Source organism: Lepidochelys kempii, chromosome 1, assembly GCF_965140265.1.
Source record: "Lepidochelys kempii isolate rLepKem1 chromosome 1, rLepKem1.hap2, whole genome shotgun sequence".
Lineage (NCBI taxonomy): Eukaryota > Metazoa > Chordata > Testudines > Cheloniidae > Lepidochelys > Lepidochelys kempii.
This window is the reverse complement of record NC_133256.1, coordinates 7,965,595-7,983,811: the sequence shown is the minus strand read 5'-3', so window position 1 is coordinate 7,983,811 and position 18,217 is coordinate 7,965,595. Positions and strand designations below refer to the sequence as shown.

The 18,217-nt window shown below is 50.4% G+C and overlaps 1 protein-coding gene across 9 annotated transcripts in view; it reads right to left on the bottom strand.

Moving 5' to 3' along the window:
* The window catches only part of ARAP1 (ArfGAP with RhoGAP domain, ankyrin repeat and PH domain 1), a 232,190-nt gene that overhangs the window by 123,755 nt on the left and 90,218 nt on the right, over nt 1–18,217 (bottom strand). For all 9 annotated transcript variants that reach the window (XR_012157524.1, XR_012157517.1, XR_012157526.1 and 6 more), the window contains exon 2: nt 7,891–8,697. Coding sequence is in view for 3 of the 9 variants with exons in the window: in XM_073333741.1 (XP_073189842.1) it covers nt 7,891–8,627 (737 nt within the window). In the remaining 6 variants the exon portion in view is untranslated. The remainder of the gene's footprint in view (nt 1–7,890; nt 8,698–18,217) is intronic.

Below are 18,217 nucleotides of genomic sequence, written 5' to 3'. Positions count from 1 at the left end.
GGAAATCCAGAGGTAGTGATTAACGGAGTAACTATATCCCCCAGATTCGCTTCTTGTGGATAACTCAAAGGGCAGGGGTTGTCCTCCCGCCCTGCCTGGGATGCTATAAGACCGGCATGATTCCTGCTACTTTCACTGCTGTGGGTGAAAAGCAGCAGGGAGAGGCTGGTTAGTTTCATTCATAGCTTGGGATATCTATGAACAGCAGCGGAGTGGTTTGCCGGCAGGTGCTGAAAGACAAGAACGCAACCATTCCTATTTAGAACAGTCCTTAGCTGTCCCTGCGAGCCTGAGGGTTCGAAACTTCCTTTTTGGTCATAAACGAAACCGTAGATTCTGCAGAATTCAGTCATTTGGGTCCCCTGCCGCCCAGAGAACGTGTCCTACAGATGAAGGGCTGGGTGGAATTTTCATGCCCTTTATTTGGTACCACGCAAGCCCACTACAAACGGTTTAGGACAGGAAGTGAAGAAGAATAGCTTGTCCATCGCAGCCACAGGGGGAGCTGATGTAGGCAGAATGTAGCTACCCAATTAGGGATTTTTGCAGGACACTACGATGGAGTTCCTTGCTGCCGTTCAGCGTTCCGCAGCTTTTTAATAAGCACATGTGAGCCAGCCCTTCAATTCCACCTCTCCTCCAAGAGATGGACCCTCCAGCTGCACACCACCATTCTGGGGCATCACCTCGTTAGTGACATCAAGGGAACAGCCTCATCTACTGGGATGTCACACTCTCCACTCCCTTGCTATCCTGGGCAGTCATTTACACCTCTGCAAAAAAGGATCAAGCTCGGTCCAACTTGCACAACAACGAACGGGGCAAGGGCAGAAGAGACTCGAGCCCTCTGACTCTCTGTGTGTTTGGGGCACAGGGCTGGGCATGTGAATCACATTAATATCACTGGCTACAGTAGGAAATAGGCAAAAAGAAAAGGAGGACTTGTGGCACCTTAGAGACGAACCAATTTATTTGAGCATAAGCTTTCGTGAGACGTGAGTTGTAGCTCACGAAAGCCTAGGCTCAAATAAATTGGTTCGTCTCTAAGGTGCCACAAGTCCTCCTTTTCTTTTTGCGGATACAGACTAACACGGCTGCTACTCTGAAATAGGAAATAGGGTAACTGGAAAAAGTAACAACCAGATCACCAAAATGCACTCAGCCCCTGCAGGAAGATCAGGGCCCAGAGGCATCCGGACCCTCCCATTATTTGGAGATGTATCCAGGGGCTTGGTCACTGCTGTATTACATCAGATGTAATGATACAGATGCAGCTGCAGTCATTTAAACTGAGCAAATTCCTGGAGAACATCTAATCTGATTTTTCTGTAACTGTGTCCAGTTTTGGGCCCCACACTACAAGAAGGATGTGGATAAATTGGAGAGAGTCCAGCGAAGGGCAACAAAAATGATTAGGGGTCTGGAACACATGAGTTATGAGGAGAGGCTGAGGGAGCTGGGATTGTTTAGCCTGCAGAAGAGAAGAATGAGGGGGGATTTGATAGCTGCTTTCAACTACCTGAAAGGGGGTTCCAAAGAGGATGGCTCTAGACTGTTCTCAATGGTAGCAGATGACAGAACGAGGAGTAATGGTCTCAAGTTGCAGTGGGGAAGGTTTAGGTTGGATATTAGGAAAAACTTTTTCACTAAGAGGGTGGTGAAACACTGGAATGCGTTACCTAGGGAGGTGGTGGAATCTCCTTCCTTAGAGGTTTTTAAGGTCAGGCTTGACAAAGCCCTGGCTGGGATGATTTAACTGGGAATTGGTCCTGCTTTGAGCAGGGGGTTGGACTAGATGACCTTCTGGGGTCCCTTCCAACCCTGATATTCTATGATTCTATGAGTTTTGGAAGCATGTGTAGTCGGTGGAGTGAGGACTGAGCCCTTAGATGTCTAAGCTATGGCCAGTTCTGTCTCAGTGTCTGTGTGAATTCAATATCACACATACACATGCTATTTGCAAAGGCAACAAAGGGGGGAAAACAGTCCCCAAAACACACAGACGTGGCATACCCGCCTCCGGGGTATGATGAGAATTAACTGATGTTTGCGAAGCACCTCAGAGAAAAAGCCCTACCTAACTGTTAAAGCTATCCTGGGGCCTCATCCTGTGAGATGCTGAGCACCCTCAATGGCCACGGACTTCAGCAGGGCCCCAGCACCTCGCAGGATCAGGCTTTTCATCATCATGTTGCTGCCGTCGCTGTTGGGTTTACTCTGTTTATAGAAGAACCTGTGCTCTCCAGAGAAACCCCCCAGAACAAGACCCGAATTTAGATCTCTCCCAACTCAGTGCTCAGCATTTGCCAGTGAAATTCCCTTTACTGAAACCCTGAACTATTCATGTTCCCTTGGATAACCGCCTTCTCCTGTACGCTGGAGCCTGCCAAATATGGGCCCTTTTCCATTATTTAGTGGAGAAGATAGTACAGTATTCGTGGCACAGAGGCGAGCGTCAGGAATGAGTGATGCTGAGCCGACCAGACTGAAAATTTCTTACACTTGGCAAGATAGGTAGCTCTCGTAGAGGGTTTCCTGCTGCCGACGAGAACTTGTCTGACTTGATCAGAGCAAGAGAGCTCCACTGGGTTCAGCCATGGAGCTTCCATGCCGCGAGGTGGAGCGACTCGAGATTCGGATGTTGGAGGCGGCCATGTTGCTGGGTTATTGGGTCCGGGAAGAGTAGCAGGGTGACCGGGGTTTCCACGGACATTTCCAGGAGTGATGTGTACCAGTGCTGGAAGGGCCAGACTGGAGCTATCCATATCACAGAGCTTGGTCCCTGCGGATCTTGAGGAGCACCTTGTGAACGAAAGGGACGGGCAGGAACGCGTTTAGGAGACGCCCTCCCCCTGGGAGGAGGAACGCATCCACAATGAAGCCCGGGCTGTGACTCAGGAAGGAGCAGGACTGCTGAGACTTCCTGTTACGTTACGTGGCGAACAGGGTCTATTTGTTGAGCTGGTGGTTGCCATTGAGGTGGCCACAGCGCCGGAGGAGGCTGGCAGTGTCGCCTAGATCTAAACCTCCTGCTGCTGGACCTATCCAAATGACAGGACTCCGCCTCAGACTCTGAAAAAGAAGACCACAGAGGAGCGGTACTCAGTGGTGCCGAAGAGCAGTGCCGAGCCTCTGGGGACCGATGCGGTTCCCCCCGATGGGTGGCCGGTGCCAGAGATGGGGAGCAGCGTGACATCATCGCCGGCTAGCCCCTAGATGGACTAGGCAGCCTGGCTAACACCGGTGCCTCGTCCCTCCTTGGAGAAGGCGGAGCCATCAGGTGACTACGGTCCTGCACCGCCTCACATGTCTCCGAAGTGGAGGGGAGTTGAATGTCCCGGCCATGATGGTCCGTAGAACAGTAGTGGACCAGACTCGACTGGACCCCTTGCGGGGCAGGAGTTGACGAGCCCCTGGGAGCTGCCGGGCCCGAAGGAGGCTGCCGCTGTCTCTTGAGGCACAGGAGGGGGAGAGCGCCCCCTCTCTGGGCTCTTTTTCTTCTGGGGCACCGGGGATACAGAACGGCGCCTACCAGAAGTCTTATGTTCGGTGCCATGTCGGTGCTGGGAGTCCTTAGTCTCCGTTATAGGAGCCGCCTTGCACGCCGTCAGCATCAGGGCGCTGCGCACGGAGGAGGAGGGACTCAGCACGGCCTCCGCCGGCCCGGGGTCGGATTGCAGGCGGCGGGCTGCCTCCATGAGGATAAGCCTGAGTCTCTGCAAGCGATCCTTACGGGTCCTTAGCCAAAACCCTTTACAAACGCGGCACTTGTCCTTGTGACTCTCACCAAGGCACTACAAACTAGAAGTGTGCGGGTCACTTTTTGGCATCAACTTTCCGCAGACTTCACACGGTTTGAACCCCAGCAGCTGAGGCATGCCCCGGCGGCGGGGGGGGGAGTAACCCCCACAGTAAAAACTTAGTCTACTACTACTATGAACTTAAGACAAAAACTATGAACTATATACAAAACACAACAGCACACTGCTAAAGGCGCTTGCAGAAGCAAGAGCGAGGGAAGTTCCAGCTAGCCGTCACAGGAGGTAAAAAGGAACCAAGGGGATGGCGGGTCGGCAGGGCCCTATATTGCGCGCCATGAAGGCACAACTCCAGAGGGGCGCCTAGGCCGACCCTCCGGATGCTGCTAGGGGAAAAATCTTCCTGCTATGCATGCGGCGTGCACACACCTGATTGGAATGGCCATGAACAAGCACTCGAAGAAGAACTAAGAGGAACCTGCAAGATAGATACAGAAGAAATCCTGCCTCACACCCATGCAGCATATGAAAAAAATCAAAACAAAAACCCCAGCCAGAGTCTTGACCCCGAACAGAGAGAAGAGCCAGAGACTTCACAGAGTCCGCCAAGGACGTCTCTATTGATGTGGCAGGCACTCCAATATTACAGTGACAAATAGGCAGGCGGGCGTGCGTGAAGGTAGCTAGACAGACGGAACCGAACAAGGACTATGCACATAAGAATTATTAATATATCTTGTTTAATTCTTTGCTCACCATCACCATTCGCACAGTCACGACAGGGCCGTCCTGAAGGTTCTCAATCATTTTCTCCTCGCCTTCTCAACCCCCCAGGTGTTGCCCCACAAACCTCTCTGCTCTGTCGGGTTTTAGTTGACAATTTTTTTTCGTTTCCTACTAATATATTAACTTTTTAAAAAGAGTTTCTCTGCATAACACAGACCAGAGACCCTTGCTCAGTAAGTACACACTGTGACATTTCACAGTGAAGGAGGGAATCTTACACATCCTATGTGCTTGTCACTATCGGTACTCTGGGAGCTGCTTTGCGCGTTTGTGTCAGTGGGATCACAGCCAGTTTCACCGTTGTTTATGGCTAATTTCACAGAGGCACTGAGACACGAGCTGATGGTGAGGAAACATGATCCAGAGCAGTGCTTCTCAGCGTTTTCGGGTTGATGCCCTCTTATTTGAAGTCCAAAATTTTCAGGACTCCCTTACGTTTACACTAGAAGTAAGAGTAAAACATGGATCAATGATACCAAAGAACTGGTGCTAAGCGTGTGTGTGTGTGTGAGAGAGACAGAGAGAGACTTCAGGCAAATCACTTAATCTGCCCTGTGCCTCAATTCCCCACAGAGGCAGTACTTGTGAGCGTAAAATCTAGCAATGACTGATTGTTCAGCGCTCGCATGCTATGGTGATGTGGACCATACAGCTACCTAGATAGATACAGAATGCCTCTCTGCGGCTGACTTATAGGGAAAAGTTGAGCGCCTCTCAGGCAGGTCAGTAGTTACAGACAGCTCCTCTTGCTGGAAGGATCAGCTTGATTTTGCTGGCAGTTCCCCTTTGCATTTACTTTCAATTCTCTACAAGATATAAAACTATCCTCCAAAAATGTTTGCAGAACACTCAACTGTTCTAGAGTAACAGCCGTGTTAGTCTGTATTCGCAAAAAGAACAGGAGTACTTGTGGCACCTTAGAGACTAACCAATTTATTTGAGCATGAGCTTTCGTGAGCTACAGCACCCGATGAAGTGAGCTGTAGCTCACGAAAGCTTATGCTCAAATAAATTGGTTAGTCTCTAAGGTGCCACAAGTCCTCCTGTTCTTTCAACTGTTCTAGCATGTCATTTTCATGCCCCAAATCAGAGGCATCGGTTGCACGAATTCAGCACTAGAGAGCAGCATTACACCAAATAAAACAGACAAGACCTTTATGCCTGTATCATGTCAGACGCATACGACTGAGCTAGGCAGCGACAATCACTCTATCCCAGGGCAGCAGCCATGGCTGCAACATCTCTTCCCCCGTGAGCCACTTCCTGAAAATCCCAGGAAATCTCCCCGGAAGGAGCGAACCTGGGAACAGTCACTGTAACAAGACAATGTTCAGTGCTGGTTCATGTTCAAAGGACTGCACAGTCCTCCTCCGCTAGGGAGTCGGGAGCCAGTGTCAGAACAGCCCCAGATGCTCCTGTCATAGGAGCTGTACATGTTTCTAGAACGATTATACCTCCGGAGTCCCTCCTCTCAGGTCCTGTGTACAGATCACTAGGCCACGTCTCTGTCTACTAAACCACTACCAATGACCATGCTTTGAGATTTATATAGCGCCTCACATCTGTGTGCACGGAGACCACAGCCTGTCACGCTGACCAGCACTGTCTCCTTGTGCACCCGTCTGTTGTCTCTGGTCTTGTACTTTGCTTGGAAGCTCTCTGGGGCAGCTACCATCTGTTCGTTCTGTGTTTGTGCAGCGCCAAGCACAACTGGGTCCTGGCCCGTGACTGGGGCTGCAAGTATGAGGATGATACAAATAAATAATACTAAGCCACGTCCTTGGCATTCCCTCCGGGTGGTGGGGAAGGATTATTATCCCCAGTGTGGAGGTGAGGAATTTGGACACAAAAATTATTGCCCAAACTTTCAAGAGTGGCCTCTAATTTGGGGTGCCCAAGTTGGGACCCCCTGGGGCCTGATTGGCAGCGGGGCTGGGCACTTGGACCTCTGAACAGCAGGCATGGGGGAGGTCCCCGAAGCTGGGCACACAAAAATCTGTGACCGCTTCTGCAAAACGTGGCCCTTGCCCAAGTACCCACAGCTGAGCCAGGTGCAGACCTGGGCACCAAACCCAGAGAAGTCCTAGTCTCCTGCTCTAACCACTAGACCTGTAAAAGTTTATAACGCTTATAGAGAGAAGAAAACGCACCCTGTTAGTGGGAATCGAAATCAACACCACACAGTGCCACCCATCCATACGAGAAACCAGGGCCAGCTGCGGACGGGCAGGCGAGCGAGCAGGGCAGTCATCCTGGGCCCAACTTCCAAGGGTGCTGCCACACTGCTGTGCCACTTGGCTTTTTAATTTTTTTTTCTCCATTCTGATTGGAGCAAAAGTAACTGGCCACTCTGATTGGCCGGCTGTTTTTTTTTATTATTATTATTTTGCTTTGCTGATTGGCCGGATGTGGTTGGTTTATTTTTGCTCAGCTGCCAGTGTTCAGCAAAATGGACAGGGCCACTCCTGAGGGAGATCAGTGATTTCTCTGATACTCAACATACACGCCCCTTCCCCTCAGGGGATCCAAGTCTCTTCTCTGTAGTCGGTAGCCTGCTACAGAGTGACAGTCCCCAGCACCAGCTCAGAGCACCACAGCTGACCAGTGCTGTGTGATGGGGCAAATGCCAGCAGGACTGCACGCCCAGCAGTAACTCACGCCGATCTGGGGGCTTCCATGGGCTCCCCGTGGGGACATCGGTGACCACCGCTAGGTAAAGGCTTCGGGCTGCAGTTATGGAAAGAAAGCCCCCATCCCAGCCCTGTCCCAGGAAACCCCCCTTTCTGTCTACACCCAGCGATTGAGCTCCCTCTCCCCTCCACTGTCTGTTTCGGGGCGCCCAGTGTCCTGCCCACCCTTCCAGACGGGAGTCCCTCGGCCAGAGCCACAAGGTGGAAAAGGTCGCTGAGCTGAGCGACATCCAGTATGAGCACTATGGTCATTTTCCAGGGGACACACAAAGATTTGGGTCGATGGCTCTAAGCACCGTCTATATGAAAACGGGTCTGGGAAGTGCAGACACATCTACATAGCTCAGGATCTTCCTCAGACCCTTCCTGGACTTCACGCCCACGGCTGCCCCCGGTGACCCAGGCCTGGGATTCACAGCTCATCCAACAGACTGGTGAGAAGCGCACTGAGCTCCGCACGGGGTCAGCATCAGTTCCAGCACCCCTGGGCTTCCTCGGAGGTCCCTCACCCAAGCACGGACCCAGCCTAACCTGGCTTAGCTCGGGAGACCTGAGGAGAGCCAGGTGAAGTGGCCCTCAGTGAAGGCACCTATCCCACCCCTGGCCTGCATCCGATTCCACAGTCACTGGACTTCCAGTTCCCCCATTAGCCTTACCTGGTGGCCGTCCTCTGGGACAAAGCCCTTGGTGGCAGCAAGGGCGGTCGGCTTGGCAGGGGGGGCACCTTGAGGGAGTGGGGCTTAGTCTCCAGCTGGTGGCGTTTCACTGGCAAAGGGGGCAGCGGTGGTTTCCCCTTCCCTTCAGGGACCGCTAGCCCCAGAGAGAGCTTGTCTCTGGCTGGCAGCGGAGCAGGCAGCGGAGGGGCAAAGTCAGCGAAGGAGGGCAGTTCGGAGCGACAGGGGACAGCAGGGGACAGTTCAGCAGAGACAGAAGGCGATGCTGAGGAGAACTTGATGGGAGGGCGACACCCCAGTCTTGGGGGGATGGGTGGGGGCACCTGGCTGAGGCCGGCAGGGTTCCCCATCTCCATGAGAAGAGGAGACTTTCTGCTGGCTGGCGTGGTCGAGTCACCTTTGAGCTCCGGCTCTGCCCGGGCGGTCACGGCATCTGTGCTGACCCGGAAAATGTTGCGTTTCTTGGGGACTGGCCTCCTTGCTGCCACCACAGGCCCCTCCGTGCCTGGTGGAGCCTCCATGAAGGCCTTCTGGAGGCCAAAGAGGATGCGCTTGCGATGGCCTGGCAGCAAGATCCCGATCTGAGTCAGCGCCTCATCCGTCAGGTTCCTGCAGTCCGACACCTTGCAGAGGTCATTCTTCTCAAAGCTCTCCAAGTACTGGTCCAGGTGAAGGGCTCTGAGCCATTCAGCCACAAGCAAGGACGCCCCTTCCTCCATCGTGGGACGGGGGAGCTCCACCTCAGTTCATTTCTCCACCACGTGGTGAGCTTCAAAATGGCGTCCGCACCTAGAAGGAAACAAAGAGCTCGTTAGAATGTGCAGGCATCAGAGCATCAAATAGGGAGGGGACAGAGGCCCAGTCTTGCCTCTCTTCCTTTGGCTGTTCCACAAAGCATCCCACTGAAATCCCATGAGATTGTTACCCCATTTTACAGAGGGGAAAACTGAGCCCCGGAGACGCTAAGACCAATATTTTCATGATACTGTCTAGATCGAAGTGGGCTGATTTTCAGACCAGGCTGTTCTATTCTATCCAGGTTCTTATATTGCCCTCATCAGCACAGCATCCAAGCACTTTAGCCCCCGTGAATGCCACAGAAGTCAATAGGAGCAGTGGACTGTCAGCACCTCTGAGAAAATCAAGCCACTCGTTTGGGTCCCTACTTGCAGCTTTAGGAGCCTCACTTCAGACAGCCAAACAAATCTAGCGGTTTGCCCCAAAGTCAACCACATCCAACGCCGATTAATTTCCCCAGAAAACCCAAGCCAACATGAACGTCACCTACGAACCCACAGAGCAGATCGGGAAACGAGGAAGCTCCCACCTTGGACTAAGTATCAGCAAAAATCACCCCTGAGAGCCAAGTGTGTTCGACTGAAATAGCCTCTCCAAAGGGAAGTGGCGGGAGATATACGGATATTAAAAGCTGGACTGGTGATGCAGTTGGGGAGAGACTGCAAGGAACACTCCTACGCTGGCTGGGCCACCTGCCCCAGTCTGGCTCTTCCATCTCTAACTCCTAATATTCCTATCAGGAGCACACGCGAAAGAGGCAGGAGGGGGTAAATATGGCACACTGGGGACCGGCACAAACACAACAGACATCAACCGCCCTGCGTACATGGGGACAAGGGGACATCCCATTCAGCAGCAGCAGAGGGGTGGCTGGATGGAAACCAACAGAGCAGGAACTGGTGCAATGTTGCGAGCGCCTCTGACGCCCAGAAAGTCAAGCCAGTGTCCTCACGAGGCCCAACGCTTCTCCGACTGAGAAACGCTCCTTTAACTCTGGCTCCTTGCTCGCAATGCCAAAACCTCAGCTGACCACAGAGCTGTTACAGCGTCAGAAGCAACACTGTAGTGAAAACGCTCTGACACGTTCCCCTGGTGTTATGTGGACCGGTGTGATCTGCTAGGTCACTCCAATCCTCAACTCTGGGAGCCAGCCTTGCCCTGCTCTGCTGTGAGAACCCCCACTCCTGGGCTGGTCATGCCCAGCCTCTGGCATGTAAACTGCTCCCAGCACACGAGTGAGCACTTTTGGCCAGAAGCTGCTTGGATTGTGCAAGCGAATGACACTAGCCAATATCTCCAGTCCCAGACACAACCTTAGGAACCTCCATCTTGCAGTGTCCAGTTATGCCCGCTGGATGCGGCAAGCTTATATGAGTTTGTCAATTTAACAAAGAAATTGATATGTCCCAGGCTTGTTATCCCAAGGGGAGTCTCTGACATGCTTTTCAAACCAAACGCACTGCTTCAGGTAGAATAATCAAACAGATTGACTTATAATCACTTAAAATCTAAACACAACAAGTCAGATTTGGTCAAATGAAATAAAAGCAAAACGCATTCTAAGCTGATCTAAGCTGATCTTAACACTTTCAATGCCCTTGCAAACTGAGATGCTTCTCACCACAGGCTGGCTGGTTGCTCTTCAGCCAGGCTCTCCCCTTTGATCAGCGCTTCAGTGGCTTGGTGGTGGTGCGTGTAGATGGAGGTGGAAGAGCATGGCAAACATCTCTCCCTTTTATCATGTTCTTCCTTCCCTCCTGGCTTTTCCCCCCACCCCTTCAGAGTCAGGTGAGCATTACCTCATTGTAGTCCCAAACTGACCAAGCGAAGGGGAGTGACTCACTCAAGAGTCCAACAGATCCTTTGCTGCTGCCTGGACCACTGTCCTTTGTTCCTGTGAGGCTGGGCTGGGTTTGTTCCATATGTGCCCTGATGAGGTGTGAACTGCCCCTCTGCTCCTGGAGAGTTTTGCCTGGGCTTGTTTTAAGCCATGAGGACACAATTTCAGCCTCATAACTACATACATGAAGTTACAACCTATAACATTACTATGACAACAATGCTCAGTGTATCATGAGCCTTCCGAAGACACCCGACATGACAAACTTTGCACTGGATACCACACAATCATAAGGATGAACATGGGGGTGCAGGGTGTTCCCCCAAGGTACCGAGTGTCACACCCTCATCATGTTGTTTGCTGTGGGATAGCCCGTCCAGAGAAAGATCTTCCATCCTTCAAGGTGCTACCCTGCTAGCATGGTTCCTTGACACACACACACAGTTCAGAGAAATCTCCCCAAATCTCTTATTAATTATCAATATTATTATTTTTTATTTGTATTCTCGTAGCACCTTGGTGCCCCAGTCATGAACCACGGTGCTAGGGGCTGTACTAGAACTAAGAGATGGTCTCTGCCCACAAGAGCTTATAATCTAAGAGACAACAGATGGATACAGCCAGTCAGAGAGCGGAAACAATGAGACACTGTTAGTCTACAGGATGGGCAGGGAGTCGCAGCACACCACATGCCTGACCACCAGGGATCTCCTTGTTTTCCCTGATTAATTAAAAAAAAAAAAAAAGACCCATAAAATTCTGTGTTTTTCCATGATTAAAATGAAACGCTGAGCCTTAGTTTCCCTAGCCACAATCTATACAGGTATCAGTTGAACACAATGTTTTGTAGATATATTTACAACATTTAGACAAGTTGGAAGCCTACCACTGCCATCCATCATTAAAATAAAATAAAATAACTAGAATGATCCTGTCTCAGTGTATTGTTCCTCTACTGTTGTCAACAGTCCTTCTGTTTCAGCCGCATCTTCGTTTCTCATCATTTAGTTTATGTTTAGCACTTTCCATGGGTTCTACAATTCCCTGCCTTTGAACATAATCTGCTGCCTTGCTGCATACAGTACGGAGCAGCCCATTACCATCAACGTGAAATCTGTCCTTGCAAAACTCAGCGACACAGTCTTTAGGGGGGACTTTTAAAGTTTCCACCACCTTTTCATAACTTTGCTTACTCCTGTCTGGAGGCCAAAGTGAAATCTGAGATGCATTAAACCACAAACCCGCTGAGTAACTGCTCGATGCCGGAAGCAGTTTGTTGGAGTATGTTTAGCGATGTCAATTTAAAGCGTGTTCAAAAATCAACTACCCAAGGCGGAGGTTGCAAGCATTGAATAAGTGACACCGGTACTTTCAGTAAAATGTAGTGAATGGTTAATCTATGTTTTTATTTTTTCACAAACGGCAAAAAACTAAAGATTCTCTGTAAAAACGCAAATTCCGGGTTTTTCCGTGGCAAACGGATTTCTAGGATCCCTGCGGACCACTGTCCCGTTTTCCGTAGGCATCACGGCGAAGGAGAATTTTGTGGAGGGATTTGAAGGAGGACAGCGAGGGAGCTTTGCTAATGGAGACAGGGCGCTCCTCCCAAGCATGAGGGCAGAGGCGACACGTGGGGGGGGGGGGTCACATGGAGTGACACGCCTCTCCAGATCTCTGCCAGGGTGGGAGTCGAGCTGAGCACGGTGAAGGGGGATGTGCCTGGGAAAGGCACCAGCACCTACAGCTCTCGCTGAGCCCCGCTAGGGGGTGCCCAAAGCAGAGAAGAGAGACTGGCTGGCAGCACGGCTCCGCCAGAGTCCCATCCCTTGCCATGCCCCCATGTCCCATGCCCCCTGAGTCCCACCCCGTCCTCGCCCGCAGCCGCAGTCACCTGCTTGGCTGTCGGTGTCTGGAACCCATGCCTGCAGCGGGGAGGCGATGGAAGAAGAAAGTGGGGAAGGAGCTGTGAGGGGAGTGCGGGGAAGGTGGTGACAGCTTGCAGCGGGTGTGGAAAAGGGGCCAGAGGCAACGCATGGGGCGGTCACATCCTCCTCCCCCCCCCACCCCCAAACCTTTAAATTGTGCTCCCCACCATCCAGAGTTACCAGTTGTCTCTGTGTGAGGGGCAGCAGGGGAGAAAGCAGAAAGGGGCTTACTTGAAATTTTAACAATGGGCAGAGGAGGCTGCCTCATGGGCTGAGGGGAAGCACCACCCAACAGCTACAGCAAAGGGGACCTGCTAGGTAGGGTGGGGAGTCACTAGGAAGAGCCTTGCTGCGATAGAGACGGGGGGGAGCCAGGGGAGAGGTGCAAAGAGAGGGGTGATACGGTCAAAGCGGCAGCCTAGGAAGACAACCCTAGGAAGAATGGATCCAAGCAGGGCACGGTTGTATTTGTCAAGGCCAGGGAGAAGGAAGTGGCAGTAATGATGAGAGGCTAGATAAGCGTTCTAGCTGCAAGATTTAGACATCGCCAGGAGGTGAGGACCTAGAGAAAGGTGCAAGGCCCAGGTGGTGGTGTCCATAGCACTCGAGAAAGTAGGTAGCAGGAAGGTTTTTTTGTGGGGGTTGGGGCGGGGAGGGAGGTTCCAGAGCTCTGTCTGAGCCATGTTTTGCTTGAGCTGATGGCTACACAGCAAGGAGACATCAGAGAGACAGACCAGGATTTTAGTTTGGACAGAAGGAGTCAGGCGTGGAGCACAGAGGTAGATCTGTGAGTGGACAGCAGAGGAACGGGTTTTGAATTTGTGCTTGTGGATGAGATTGCCTGGAAATAAGGTGTAGAGGGAGAAGCGAAGTTATGTTTTCTGATCATATACAAAGAAGAAGGGCCATCAGCTAATGATGTCAGAGTGGTGGGAGACTCATTAGTGTCCGGAGCACAGCAGCTAGCTAACGAGGTGACTGAGGTGAATGGAATTCATTAGCGAGCCCAGCATGTTGCTGCCGTATAACGCAAGAAGACTCCTGCTTTGTATTTTAGCCACTGCTGATGCCTCGTGAAAAGCAATCAAAGTTGGAACGGTTTAAACTGAATCAGGTAACCCACAATCCATTCTTTAATCTGCTGGGAGGTGGTCTGTTCTAACGGGTTCTCAGCACCTCTGAAATGCAGCCACCTCTGGGGTGCCTGCCAAATGGTGCCTCACAACACTGCTAAACAGGGAGAGGGAAATTCCAACCAAGGATACCGGGACAAAACCTCTGCTCTTAAGAGTAACAAGGCATGGTTAACGCCCCCACAGAGCAGACAGGCCTGAGGTTCTTCAGGCTGCCTCCTGCTCTAACACACAGATTAACCGTCTCAGAAGGAAGATGGTCTGAGCTGACCATGCTAAGATTTTAACCTGCAGTTGCAGGGAGTTAAAATATTTCAAACCAAAGCTCAAGCATCCGAACCACACCTCCGACACGCTGCAAGAAAGAGCATGTGGAAGGGAAGAAGGAAGGAAGTGCAGGTAACTTTCTTATCCTCCCTTAGATAGGGGAACTAATAGGGGAGTTTCTCAAGGACTGGAATGACACTCTCAGGTTGAGCTGTCTGAGGTTGGTGGTTAATAGAATATCCACCCTGACCCTCAGCACCTGTGCAGAGAGAAATAGTTCCCTTAGACAGCTCGCTCCTGGAGCTGACGAAAAGGGAAGAGGTTAGAGTGGTGGAGGCTGATCTTCCCCTCTTACCAACGTCACTCAATCAGTGGAGGTCAATCAGCTTAACACTGAGCAAGAAGAGAATCCAGGCACCACGTTCTCTCAGCCAACAAGCCAGCTGGCGGGACGTGAGCACGCTGTTACATGGGATTTGCCATCCTGGCTTAGATTCTTGCTCCATCCAAACTGTAATCCACCCTGCTGCGATGGGTTCTGAGAAAGGCAAGAAAACTGAAACGGCCTCACCCTCCTGCCTCAGGAGAGGACATGTTCTCACCCGACTCCCGCATAGGCCAAGATCTCATTCTCCAAAGCATGAGACTCGATCACACTGACCACCTTAGCTTGCACAGCTACACATGCTCCATAGCGAAGGCAAGCAATCGGGACCAGAGACCACCCTCAGTTACACCGTGGAGTGGAGTGACTCCATGTTTCCACCAGCGCCCTGGAGACTACAGATTGTACCAAAGAAGAACCAGCCGAATGAAGGAAAGCACAAGATGATTTCAACATCACTCCCCCACTCAGCCTCCCAAAGGGCGTAACACTCCCAGCTAGAGACCCTAACACTCCTTGTGAGGTGGAAGAGGGCAGAGTACACAGCAGGGCTGCATCTAATTAAACCAAAAAGAGCAGAATTCATGCTCTTCAGCGGGAACAGAGTATGAGTATGTCTGTATTTCTATCTTCACAGAGCCCGCTGCAGGGAGGGCTCCAAAGTCCCTTCTCACCTGGGTTAGAGAAGTCTGGGAGCAGCCCTGGAGCAGCCAGAGAACTGGGAAAGACTTGGACAAACAGGAGGGACACCAAAGGGAAATGTCCTTATACCAAAGGTACAGGATCACTGTGAACTGGCTAATGTTGCCACTGGCTACGCCGCAGTCAGAGACCTATGCAAAATACAGCCTGGTGTTAATCAGTCATGCAGAGCCAGGAGTCCTTTCACGCGCACAGGAAAACAGTAAGATCTGGAAGTTTTGGGATGTCTGAGACAAACACTGTGGTGGAGATCATAGAACATCAGGGTTGGAAGGGACCTCAGGAGGTCATCTAGTGCAACCCCCTGCTCAAAGCAGGACCAATCCCCAATTTTTGCCCCAGATCCCTAAATGGGCCCCTCAAGGATTGAACTCACAACCCGGATTTTAGCAGGTCAATGCTCAAACCACTGAGCTATTCCTCCCACCCTAATACTTAAGACTATATGGAGCAGGGTTCAAATCACCTAATTAAATTAAAGAAATCAATCTCAAAGGGGGGACTTTTCCAAGCAGGACAGTCTTTGACTCCCCAGGTACTTTACACTCTCCCTGGAGCCTTCGTTGCAGCATTCTGACAGATTTGTAAGATGTCTCTCCTTGTTTTGTTTGGGTGCCGGTGACATTATGAGTGTAATATAACCTCTCCTTGAGAGGTGACAGGGCCAGAAGGAGTTAATTAACTCAGGTTTCAGAGTAACAGCCGTGTTAGTCTGTATTCGCAAAAAGAAAAGGAGGACTTGTGGCACCTTAGAGACTAACCAATTTATTTGAGCATAAGCTTTCGTGAGCTACAGCTCACTTCATCGGATGCCGATGAAGTGAGCTGTAGCTCACGAAAGCTTATGCTCAAATAAATTGGTTAGTCTCTAAGGTGCCACAAGTACTCCTTTCTTAATTAAGTCACAGACTGACCAAACCCATGGCCAAATTTTAAAGACTGGTTAGGAAGATATGTAAATGAACAGAGCTTTGAAATGCAAGCTGGCATTGTTAGCGATGGAAGGGTAGATATTTGCTCAGGTCTTGTGATGTAAGCAAACGAGTCTTGTCTATTGCTATGGCTTTAATTCAAAGATCAAAAAAGGAGTATTAATATTTAGGAAGGCACTTGAGTGAAACAGTATTATTGTCTAGATGTCTCTCTGAAGGTTGTGGTAACCTGCATCTGAACTATTTAATGGATAAAATTACCCTGTGCTAATTGCCATTATGTTGGGAGTTAAGCCGATTGTTTTCTCAGGCCAAAAGGCTGCTGGAAATGTATAAAAACCCTGGTACACGATCCTTCTTCATCTCAAATTTGCTCTGGGTTTCAAGAAGGGGAAACCCTAACCCATGAGCATTGAGATCCCCAGTCACTGGCTGGAGTCACCCTGAATATGGACATTGGACTATAACCTATGGCCTATTTCTAAAAGGACTTTTGGTAGCTACAAACTCATCTCTGCTATGTATCTGAACCTCAGGAATTGAATTCAAGTCGGTATGTATACTGATCTTTTAACCAACTCTCTTTTCTTTTAAAATAAATTTTATCTTAGTTAATAAGAATTGGCTGTAAGCGTGTATTTGGGGTAAGATCTAAGTTATAATTGGACCTGGGTGTGTGGCTGATCCTTTGGGGCTGGAAGAACCTTTTCGTTTCTAGGATGAGATAAGATTTTCAGTAATCGTCATCATATCTGACATGTGTGTCTGGAGGGAGGCCTGAGGCTGGGGAACTGCCTTGAAGGGAACTGCACAGTTTGGGCTTCTGAGTAACCAGTGAGATAAGGTAAATCAGAGGCTGTTTTGGGCTGGTTTGATAAATCTGAGTATTGGAATATCCACCAGTTTTGGGGGTTTGTCTGCCCCATTTTGTTTGCAGTTCACCCTGAGTCTCAACAGATACCAATTTGAAATGTCCCTGCAGGCTACACAGCAAGGAAAAGCCCCAGCGCAGCGTCATTGCTAGGTCAGGGTGGAGAATTCAAAATACAAACCATTGTTGTTTGGCTTGTTCATCATCATAGGATTCCATTTAGGGTGGATTGAAAATTTTCCAGGAACATCAGGGTTTTGATGGAAAATTGGGTTCTCGACTCAATGATTTTTTTATTTCTTTTGTGAAAAGTGACAGCTTCCCATGGAAAAGCCCAGTTTTTCCACCCAAAAGAATTCCTAAAACCAAACTATTTTGGCCAAAAACAGAGAGACTTTGATTTTGAAGTGTTACTGCAGAGCCTCACAGACGTGGTTTAGCTGGACAGTCCATGGGACTCCTGGCAGTTCCACGGTTAGGAAACGCAGTTGAACGACTTGGATTCTAACTTAATTGCATTTGCGTGTGGGATGCAATACAGAAGCTGGATGGGGGGCACATCCAAACTCCCTGTTTATTCGAGGAACTCAACTCTCTTAAACCATTGACTCAACTGTTGGTAGGCCACGTCTACATTTCCGGCACTGCCACTGTGCCACGGTCGCACCGCAGCAGAGACACGTGGCTTCTTCCAGCTACGGAAGGGGTTTTTCTATCCGTGCCAGCACTCCAGCTCTCCGAGCGGCGGTAACTAGGTAGATGGACGAACTCTTCCGTTGAGCTACCCACGTCTACACCAGAGTGAGGTCGCCATAGCCACGTCGCTGAGAGGTGTGAATTTTTCACAGTCCTGTGTACCGTAACTATGTCAACCAAACTTTTAAGGGTACATCAGGCTTTCTTATTAGGCCAGGAAAGCTTTGCCAGAACTGCTGGCCTCAGGGGAATCCACCCTTCGTCACACAATGGCACTAAACAACCAGGAACCATTTCGCCTTGTAATTAATGCAGCTAGACTAGAAAGGTCTGGAAGACAGAAGTGGCAAATCAGTGCAGTTCGCTATGGACAATCATCACACACCTGGTATACATCTAGCAGAAGGGGAGGTATGCAGCAGATTTGACCCACCGGCATGTAGGCCATCTGGAGATCACAGCAGCAGGGTTAGGGAGGAGTCATTACACAAAGTAAAACTATTTCCCCATGTTTATCCCCCCGCCCCCCTTCCTCACACGTTCTTGTTAACTGGTGGAAATGGCCCATCTTGATTATCACTACAAAAGGTTTTCCTCCCCCCCCCCCCCACTCTCCTGCTGGTAATAGCTCATCTTAAGTGATCACTCTCCTTACAGTAAAAAGAAAAGGAGTACTTGTGGCACCTTAGAGACTAACCAATTTATTTGAGCATGAGCTTTCGTGAGCTACAGCTCACTTCATCGGATGCATACCGTGGAA